This window comes from Misgurnus anguillicaudatus, chromosome 17 (genome assembly GCF_027580225.2).
Source record: "Misgurnus anguillicaudatus chromosome 17, ASM2758022v2, whole genome shotgun sequence".
Taxonomy (NCBI): Eukaryota; Metazoa; Chordata; class Actinopteri; order Cypriniformes; family Cobitidae; genus Misgurnus; species Misgurnus anguillicaudatus.
Window position 1 is genome coordinate 7,004,260 of NC_073353.2, and position 10,741 is coordinate 7,015,000.

General features: G+C 40.0%; 1 protein-coding gene across 1 annotated transcript in view; it reads left to right on the top strand.

The window, feature by feature from the left end:
- The window catches only part of crfb2 (cytokine receptor family member b2), a 35,273-nt gene that overhangs the window by 23,706 nt on the left and 826 nt on the right, over positions 1 to 10,741 (top strand). The window contains exons 4-7 of the mRNA XM_055215222.2: positions 4,041 to 4,189; positions 5,076 to 5,232; positions 5,426 to 5,544; positions 7,658 to 10,741. The exon at positions 7,658 to 10,741 is cut by the window's right edge and continues 826 nt beyond it. Of these exons, the coding sequence (XP_055071197.2) occupies positions 4,041 to 4,189; positions 5,076 to 5,232; positions 5,426 to 5,544; positions 7,658 to 8,317 (1,085 nt within the window). The 3' untranslated portion in view covers positions 8,318 to 10,741. The remainder of the gene's footprint in view (positions 1 to 4,040; positions 4,190 to 5,075; positions 5,233 to 5,425; positions 5,545 to 7,657) is intronic.

Consider the following 10,741-nt stretch of genomic DNA (forward strand, 5'->3'; position numbering starts at 1 on the left):
CCAAGCGTCGCACTTTAACGAACTCCTCCTAGCGATTTAATCCGATCATTATCATATTTGGTCAGTCTCATCTAAAGGCTTTTGCGATGCTAAATTGCGGAGATCTTGACTTTTCGTTGGAGGGTGTGTCCGTGGCGGCCGGACAAAGTTCGACATTTTCGCCATGAAACAGGAAGTTGTTATAACTCAGGCATACAATGTCCGATCTGACCCACGCTTCACATGTTTGATAAGAGTCTTGACCTGAACACATTTTAATGCCAATATTCAGCTTCAGTCATAGCGCCACCTAGAGGTAGCAGGAAATGCCATGTTTTACGCTGTGATTTACTGCTCTTAGAGATTTAATCAAATCATCATCATATTTGGTCAGACTGATGTTAAGCCCTTTGCCGTGATAAATTACGAAGATCTTGACTTTTCGTTGAAGGGCGTGTCTGTGGCAGCCTGGCAAAGTGTGATATTTCACCATGAAACAGGAAGCTGTTGTAATTCAGGCATACATTATCCGATCTGCCCCCGACTTCACAAGTTTGTTAAGGGTCCCGGCCTGAACACGTCAATATAACAATAATCAGGTACAGTCATAGCGCCACCTGCTGCACACAGGCGGTGTGGCACATTTTTTGTCCTTTGAATATCCACCTGTATTTACCCACTTTAATTCATATCCCCCTGGTTCACTGCTTAACTAATGCCATAGGGTGGCGGTGCACATGCGTGCGAGGGCCCTTCCATCGCTGCTTGCAGCTTTAATTATTTTTATTTTTTTTAACACTTTTGGGCATTTTGGGTGCCTTAACATACTCGAAAACTCTTGAAATTTGGCACAGCCATCAGAGTCGTCCGTCATTGCGAACGGGCAAAGGCTGGAACACGGGCGTGGCACAGGGGCTCTGTAGCGCCCCCTGTAATGCAAGAAAAAACATTGGTGCACAGATCGTGCAAACATGTACGCACATGTACGAGAGTTGGTACGCATATAGATCTCATCGATCCGAACAACTTTCGCCCTCTAACATTTTAGCTCCGCCCAACAGGAAGTCAGCCATTTTGGATTGTTTAAAAAATGCATGCAGTGAACTTTTAAATACTCCTTCTAGGGGATTCATGGGATTGACACCAAACGTGGTGAACATGATGTCAAGATATTGGACTTGCTAAATTGCGAAGGGATTTTTGATATCTCGAACGGTGTTGCCATGGCGAGGCGACAAATTTATGGCGAATTCAGAGAAACAGGAATTGTCTAATATCTAAGGCAAAAAAAGTCTTATTGTGATGCAATGCGGTGTGTTTGTTCTTCTGAAGATTCCGATCGCATCGATGTGCCTATTGTGACTCCCGGGTATAGCGCCACCACCAGGCGCCAGGAAGTGTGTCAGTCATGAACTTTTAAATACTTCTCCTAGGGAATTCATACGATTGACACCAATCGTGGTGAACATGATGTCAAGATATTGGACTTGCTAAATTGCGAAGGGATTTTTGATATCTCGAACGGTGTTGCCATGGCGAGGCGACAAATTTATGGCGAATTCAGAGAAACAGGAATTGTCTAATATCTAAAGCAAAAAATGTCTTATTGGGATGAAACGCATTGTGTATGTTCGGCCAAGGATTCCGATCGCATCGATGTGCCTATTGTGAGTTTCGGGTATAGCGCCACCAACAGGCACCAGGAAGTGTGGCAGTCACAAAAGGTGGATTTTTTGACAGTTGCATGCGGTGAACTTTTAAATACTCCTCCTAGGATTTTCATGCGATTGACACCAAAAGTGGTCAACATGATGCTGAGGCATTGTAGATGATAAATTGCGAAGAGATTTTTGATATCTCGAATGCTGCTCCCATAGCAACACGTCAAATTTTACTTTCATTTTCAGGCATATTTAAGCACTTGGCATGCACTTTGGGTGCCTTAACATGCTCGAAAACACCAGGAATTTGGCACAGACCTCAAAGTCGTCGGCCATTAGGACCGGGCAAACGCTGGAACACGGGCGTGGCAGTAGAGCTCTGTAGCGGCCCCTATAATGCAAAACAATTATTGGTGCACAAATCGGGCAAACATGTACGCACATGTACGAGAGTTGGTACGTATATATATACCATAGACCCCAACACCATTAACAATAAAAACAATTAGCTCCGCCCAACACGAACTCGGCCAATTTTGATGGTTTAAAAAAAGCATAACGTGAACATTTAAATACTCCTTCTAGGGGATTCATGGGATTGACACCAAACGTGGTGAACATGATGGCGAGACATTGTTCTTGCTAATTTGCGAAGGGATTTTTGATATCTCGAACGGTTCTGTCATGGCGAGGCGACAAATTCATGGCGAAATCAGAGAAACAAGAAGTGTCTGATATCTAAGGTAAAAAATGTCTTATTGTGATGACACACCGGGTGTTTGTTCGTCTGAAGATTCTGATCGCATCGATGTGCCTATTGTGAGTCTCGGGTATAGCGCCACCACCAGGCGCCAAGAAGTGTTGCAGTCACAAAGGTTGATTTTTTTGACAGTTCCATGTGATGTTCTTTTAAATACTCCTCCTAGAATGTTTTTGTGATTGACACCAAAAGTGGTCAACATGATGCTGAGACATTGTAGATGCTAAATTGCGAAGGAATTTTTGACATCTCGAATGCTGTTGCCATGGCAACGCTTCAAACTTTTCTTTAATTTCAGGCATATTTAAGGCTCATGGCGTGCTTAGATTAACTTTAAATTTGGCACACACATTAGAGTTGTCGGCTGTTAAGTGTTGACAAAAAGGTCAGATAAAGGCGTGTCTATTTAGTGGCTCACTAGTGCCCCCGTTTGTCTAAAATGTGGGGTTTCTTTTACCTACAGTACCCAAATTGGTCAGTAGCAACATGAAATAGTCCACTGATATTTACCCACTTGATGCACGTGCCCACCGTGCATCGTTTTCTCGGAGGCACCGTGTAGCGGTAAAAAACCGTGCGAGGGCCCGCCATCGCTGCTTGCAGCTATATTTTTCATTGCATTTTTATTTTTTCAGTTATTTTTTTAGACACTTTACTGTGTTTATTTCTTATGAAGAATTTTCAGTTTTTTCAAGATATATTCATTTAATTAATATTTACTGCCAGATAAACCTTGCAAAAGATTTAATTTAAATAATCACAACAATTCTTTGAACAAATGTATTTTTCGTGAACTAAATTAAATGTCAAAGCAATAAAACAGACAATTAATCGTCATAATCGCCGAAGTCCTAAAACAGGCAATTAATCGTCATCATTTATTAGACAATTAACTGTCAGTCAAATGTCATAATCGTGACAGCCCTAGTGCCAGGTTACAACTGAGTGTGTGTCAGTCTAAGCACCACGATGTGCTATTATGAGACTTGCAAACATGCAATTAAACAAAAGTTTGAACAAATATAGATATATATTTGAATAGATTGACATACATATTAAATTGGAAATACAGCTACTTTCCCAAGGTTGTTATGGAAACTTTGAGGTACATTTAACCAAATAAAACACTAAAAAATTTTCAAACATATTTACAACACTTGTCAGATGTCACTTACTTGAATAATAATATATATATAAAGGAGATTCCTTTTATCTCCGTTGCTAAAACTGCTGAACTGAAACCTTTGCGCATGCACCAGACAAGATCAACAGGTTGAACTCGTGCATGCAATGCATTTTGTACAAACGGTCTGCTATTAAAGGCTTTAGTGAAGAAAAATTGCTGATCCTTTTTTAGGTTACTGTACAATAAGTCAGTTTGAATCCTTATCATGCATACATCATTTCTCACAGTTTGCAAACCCGCTATACAGAAAACCTTACATACTGTACCCAGCAACTAAAGTGAATGTGAGTTTGAAAGTGTAAAGAAGGCAAAGTTAAATATCAGCCTGCCCTTGCCGATACTTGACAGTTTCAGATCACACTCTTTTATCTCTGCTTTATGTATATTAAACTAGTAGAGATCAGTCGATGGAGTTTTTCTCAGCAGAATGTTTTCTTCTTCTTCTCTCCTGAAGCCACGCTGGAGCCTCCGCTGGTGTCGCTCACGAACTGTGCTGCTCTGTCTCTCTGTGTGAACCTTCAAGCACCTTCTCCTCATCTCTACAGCATCTACTCCTTTAGACTAGAATATATACTCAAGATCAGCATTGAAAATGGATCTGAGGTGAGGAACTGTAGTGCTGTAGTGTCCTCATACTGAACACCACTGATCAAATGATCTATATCACATCTGACTGCACTTTATTACTACATCTCCTTCAGTCCAAACACATACACACACATTAAACTATATTACACAGTGTCCAGTCCAGCAACTGTATGTACAGTCCCAACTTTATTCACAAATTTGTGTCTTCACTTTTGATTCAAATATACAATGAAAGGTGTTTATGGAGATTAAAACAATTGTATGCATGTTTTATAGCTGTGTTTGGAATGTAAACTAAATCATTGGGAAGAAGCAAAATAAGACACACAACACATTTACAAAGATTCCTGAGTAGGAGACCTAGGAGAATGACTACAAAATATTACTGCAAGAGAAGATTAATAACAGAAAAAACTATAGTCAATATTTGCTTTATTTAATTTAACCGTTTCATTTTTCTACCCATTTTATTTCAAACAACATGCTTGCAACATGATATCCTGAAGTTGCTTTTTTACTAAATAATTTTGTCCAGTAAATACCTTTTAAAGTTAAATGTTTTTTTTCCATTTTGTACCATACACCTCATATTGTGATTCTTATATTGAATGACAAGGTGCATTAAAACTAATATTGTTCAAATACGAGCCATCTGACATTACTTTTACCCACTACTGTAGATACAGTACACTTAACCCAACAACTAGAACAGTCCAGAGATAAATAAACTTTATACTGACAGACATTAAACGTTAAATATCTGGTAATGAGCATGCAAATAAATGCATGTGAGAATATTTCTCATTCTCTAACTTTTCTGAACATTACCCAAAGAGTGTCAGACATACTGAGAGTATATGTAAGGAATAAACCATTGCATGCTCTTTGTGTTGGTATACAGTTTAATATAACAGAGGGGTTAAACAACGTGACTCTGGATAACCTGACACCCGGACAAAGATATTGTGTGACTGTCAGCATCGTAAAATACAAATCTTCTAGCAAGCCTGCAGTGTGTGAATCCATCCCATCCACCCCTACAACAGGCAGCATCTCAGGTATCAAGACCACAGGACCATTACATCAACTGTATTCCTTACAAAAATATAACACATTACATGAGTAAAACCTGTTAGTAACTAATACAAGTTCATCTCATCTCTTGTGATCTTAGCTGAGAGATCTTACTCTATATTTTATGGTCTATAATCCAGCAGATGAAGATGATGATGATGATGATGTGTTGATCAGTTTCAGATTTACTGATTGCTGTTGTCGTCTGTCTGCTGATGGTGCCGTTAGTCATCCGGGTCCTTCCAAGACTTCTTATTCACTTCTTTTATCAGAAAGTAAATCTTCCTGCAGTTCTGGTAAGTTTGTTTTGTGCACAAACACATTGAGAACATATAAGATCAAAATATGCTGGAAATGTGAGCACAGATATCTTCAATAAAAAGTCAATAAATCACTTAAAACGTATCAGTGTGAAAGATGTGCAGTTTGCTGGTTATTTTTCACTCATATTGGTTACTTTGACACTTTAAAAACATAAAGAAGCTCATCTTGTTATAGCAGTGAACTTCTCAGTGGAGATAGGGCTGGATGGTATATTGAGTTTAGTTATATAACTGATTTTTTTTTTAGCAGGATGAGGCAATAGCATCTATATCGGTATGGTCCGATATGATCCTCATTCTTAACAACAGAAGCTCTGTCAGTAATGTACACTGAGGTCAAACGTAAACTTTCCAAGTGGTTTGCATGCTGTGCAGCTGTATATTTTCAAGCAGGGATGAAACGCCTGTCTTTGAATGTGATTTTCATCATACACTGTGTTTGTGACATCTTACATGAGGCTTTGACTTGCATGTAAACATTAATTTTGCTTTGTAGAAAACAGAGATATATATGAATTTAGCATGAAATCGCCCATACCTAAATGAAGATGACAACACTAGAGCTTAGTGTTAAACTACAGTAAATAACCTGCAATAACCAGCCATGTTTCATAATATTAAGATGTTTGTGGTATAGCTAATAGAGCACACTTTGTAGTGTTCTTGAGTCAGGAGTTTTTCGTTTTAAGTAGGGATAGGCATTTTTCAGTAATATAAGATTGAATATTCGTTTATTTAAATTACGTTAAATAAGACCAACGTTTTTGAAGTTTTATGAATTTTTTTGTCACAATTTCACAGAAGGTTTAGGAAATATCCACAATATATGTATCTACTTATAATATATATCGATCTACTTAGCCTTACGATGCTTTCGAGAAACCCGGCCCTGCTCCGGTGAAAGCCTGGTTTTCTCACTATAATAATGCCGGCTGCAGAGAAACGCTGCTCCATGGTTATCGGGTAAAAACAACAGACGGATCTAACAAGAATATCTGAATAACATTCTTTTACAAATAACGTAAGCTGACTTGATACCTTACTGCTGACTGTGCAAAGTCATCTTAGCAAAGACAGAGCTATTGCTACTGTTTGCTGTTAAAGCGAACAGTAGCCATCTGCAGTTATCCGGTTCATTTTCCACAGAGCACCGCATATAATAAATGTGCTCCGTTAAGTTCTTCGTGTCTGTCTCGTTTAGCTCTGTATTAACAAAATAAAGTAGGCTTTATAACAGGAAGCTAACAAATCTGACATGATGAGGCAGAGCACCTCAAATAACATGTGAGCCGGTGGACAAAAACTGACAACCTGGGTTTAAAACTCTAAATACTTAAATTAGTCTGCGATCTGAAGTGCCAAAACAATCAGAAATACATTCAAATAAATTTTTATGTATATTTTACATTAAAGTCTGTAAAAGACATTAAAGGTGAAGTGAAAAGGACATATCATGAAAATCTGACTTTTTCCAAGTTTTTAAGTGCTATAATTGGGTCCCGGTGCTTCTGTCAACCTAGAAAACTTGATAAAGATCAACTCAGTAACTTAGTTTTGATAAACCATTCTCTGCAAGCATGTGAAAAAATAGGTCATTGAATGTTGGCTACCCTTGTGATGTCAGAAGGAGATAATACCGCCCCTTAATCTGCACTATCCAACCACAGCACTGCCATTTAGTGCAGAGATCAACTCATTTGCATTTTAAAAGACACACCCAAAACCGCATCTTTGCTCACATCTACAAAGTGGGAATTTTAACATGTTATTATAAATTATCTATATGATATTTTGAGCTACAACTTTACATATGTACTCTGGGGACTCCAAATTTTTATTTGACATCTTAAAAAAGTGCCCCCTTTAAATGATCAGTAGCCTTAACCCTGCAGTGGACCATTAAAAACAAACATTCAAATAGCATTTTTTCTAACTATTGCAGATCAAATATTCAAATATTCGACCATTCATGCACTTCCCTAGTTTTAAGTGTTAAAATTTATACCACAATGATCATGTCCTGTGTCAGAGAGAGAGAAAGAAAGAGAGTTATCATCTTATTTTCTGCCATTTTTCACTTCTCCAGAGCTCCTTCCAGTGTCAACATCAGATTAATGTTCTCCTCATCCGTGCTGAATCCATCAGCGAACTCATAGAGGACACGGACATCCTTCAGAAGATGAAGCAGAACAGAGAGGAACACGAAGAGTTAGATGAAGAGACAGAGGAGGAAGGGGTGACGTATGAGACGATAGCGACACAACATCTCAAAGCTCAAGATATGAAATCATCCGGCTCTGGCTCGCTCGTGAACCAGAGCTCAGGAAGCCATCCGTGGCGTTGCTCCTCCATTGACGCTCCACTGAGCTCTAGCTGTAGTGTTTATGAAGAAGATGTTGTTGTTGGGACTGCGCTGACGTCCTCTCGTCACCTCCCCGATGAAAGAAAGCCACTGTTAAAGCCAGTATTTCCTTTACCTCTTTCCGTGGAGAGGGAGGAGAGAGATGAGGAAGAGGCTGATGATGAAAATATTAACCTGTGTTCAGTGATGTTAGGTGGACTTCTGCCGGAACAGACCCACAGAAATACAGCTGAACTTGAACTCGCGATAGACCCGTCTCATGCAAAGCCGCTTGAAACCGCTGCAAGCCGCTCCTCTATTTCGGCCCCATGTAACTCTCTCGAGATTCACATCTGTGACTCTGAGGAGGAGGATGAATATTCAGGGTACTTGAGTCGAACCTAACAGTTATTATTGATGTCTGATATAGTATATAGATTTTTATACTCTATTTTTATAATGCCTTCATTTGATAATGAGGATCGGGGTGATTTAGTTTTATTCTTTGTGTTGAGTGCACACATTAACAGTTCTCCATTTGATATAAACACACAGACAGTATTCACATCTATCACTTGCTCAAGTAGTTAAAGGTGCCATAGAAAAACACAAACTTACCACTCAGAAACATCCATTAACAATCTCCAAACACTTGATTATTCCTCAAATTCTGTATCTTCATCTGATACAGACTCAAACATAAGGGGCCCTATCATACTTGTGGCGCAATGTGCGACGCATGCAAATAATAAACTTTTGGCATGAGGATGCTATTGTCCGCGATAGATGTGTTGTAAACGCAGTTTGATGGGGATATGAAGACGCGTCGTGCTGTTGACCGGACCGCGTCCTCATAGAAAATACACATATCTCTGTAAAGGCAGAGAGAGAAATCAAAATCTGCATGTCACACATGAGCAACAGGTTATAAAAATGCTCGCACTGCGTAAATGTGGTCTCACACGGCCATCAAAATCCGATTTTCTGCTCATATGTGACCCATGTCTGTCTCTTTGTATGACTGTGTGAACAGCACAAACCACATGGAATCTGATCTTTTAGATTCTGATTTGAGCCACTTCCAATTGTGGTTCTAAATCAGATACAGGTCGGATGTTTTCCAATGTGACCTCAGTCTGAACAGTCATTTTGGAATTCATGCGACTTTTACGTCATTGTAGATTGATGTGCGTCACAATTGCAGAAATATGCACCAACGACGTGTTTGCAAAACCACTTAAAAACATTCAAGAACATTAAGAGGCTGTTTACACTTGGCATTAACATGTGTTTTCGTCGATCGGATCACAAGTGGACGACGTTAATGCCAGGTGTAAACGGTGTTCAAAACGTTTTGAGCTCGTCCACTTTCGACCACTTTCAACCACATCCAGAGGTAGTCGAAACCACTTTCGATCGGATCGCTTTGGAGTTGCGGAACGCACATGTGGTTGAATGCGTTCGAACAGCCACCCATTTATCTAATCTGAGGTATTAAACACAAGTTTTACGTCTTTTTTGACTTCTGGCGTGAACATTCGGTGAACAGCGCTATTTTTAGCCTTTCATTGATAAAACTAAGCGGCTGATCTCCGTAGTTTCGTTTTGAAAGCGTGTGAAAGTTGCGCGATCCTATTTCATCAATTGCGCTGAAAATTCAAAGAAAGCTCTTACATACTCATGTACAAAACACTGTGCAGCATGTTTACTTGCTAAACAAGCAGTGCACTCCGACATAATATTAGTTTGCGTCCATATAAACTCATAATTACTCCCGCTCGGGTTTGAATGACAGCAGAAAGACTCGCCCACCGTCTCACAGACCACCCTCTCATAGTATTCAGCACAGCAGCGGTCGAAAGTGGACAAAAGAGACAGATTTAAATACCAGGTGTAAACGTAATGTGTCTCTCTCGTCCACTTGTGATCCGATCGATGAAAACACATCTTAATACCAAGTGTAAAAACCCCCTAAATATTAAGCTTTTGTTGCACATCACCTTATACTTGAAAGCCCCTAACATGCAAATAAGTGTGTTTGACTTTCCTGAAGCGTTGTCCAGATGACGGACCTGCACGTGACCCGGAACAGACTGCCTTGGCTCATATCGTACGCTCCCACGGAACTGAGATAAAACGTGTCGGATGGCGCAGCTCCATATGAAGTCCGCAACACCCGCTCAGTAAATGGTAAATGGTAAATGGACTGCATTTATATAGCGCTTTTAACAGACCTATGGCCATCCAAAGCGCTTTACAAGTTTTGCCTCACATTCACCCATTCACGCACACATTCATACACCGACGGCGGTGTCAGCCATGCAAGGCGCCATCCAGCTCGTCGGGAGCAGCTGGGGTTAGGTGTCTTGCTCAAGGACACCTCGACACTTGGTCCGGTGGAGCCGGGGATTGAACCACCAACCTTCCGGTTTGTAGACAACCTACATGAACCACTGAGCCACTGTCGCCCCGTGTCGCAGACCCATGCACTGTAGTCTGCATGTTCATTTCCATATTACCGTGTAACGTAGTATTGCTCTTTTGCGCATGCGATGCAGTTCAGGACCACGAACAGTTCACACAGCTGTCTGATTTTAGCCACAAGTGTGAACAGTCAAACAAAAAATCTGATCTGAGCAAAAATCAGAATTGATCATTAATGTTTGCAGTGTGAACGAAGTCTAATTGCATCCACATTCAGGAGCCCTATGAGGACAAAATTAAACTGAAAGATCGGTTTATGAGATCTGCAAATATAGCGAGTACAGATCGAGATATTTAATGCCGTTATCTTCCAATACCGATCTGTAGCCGATCGATCGGAGCATC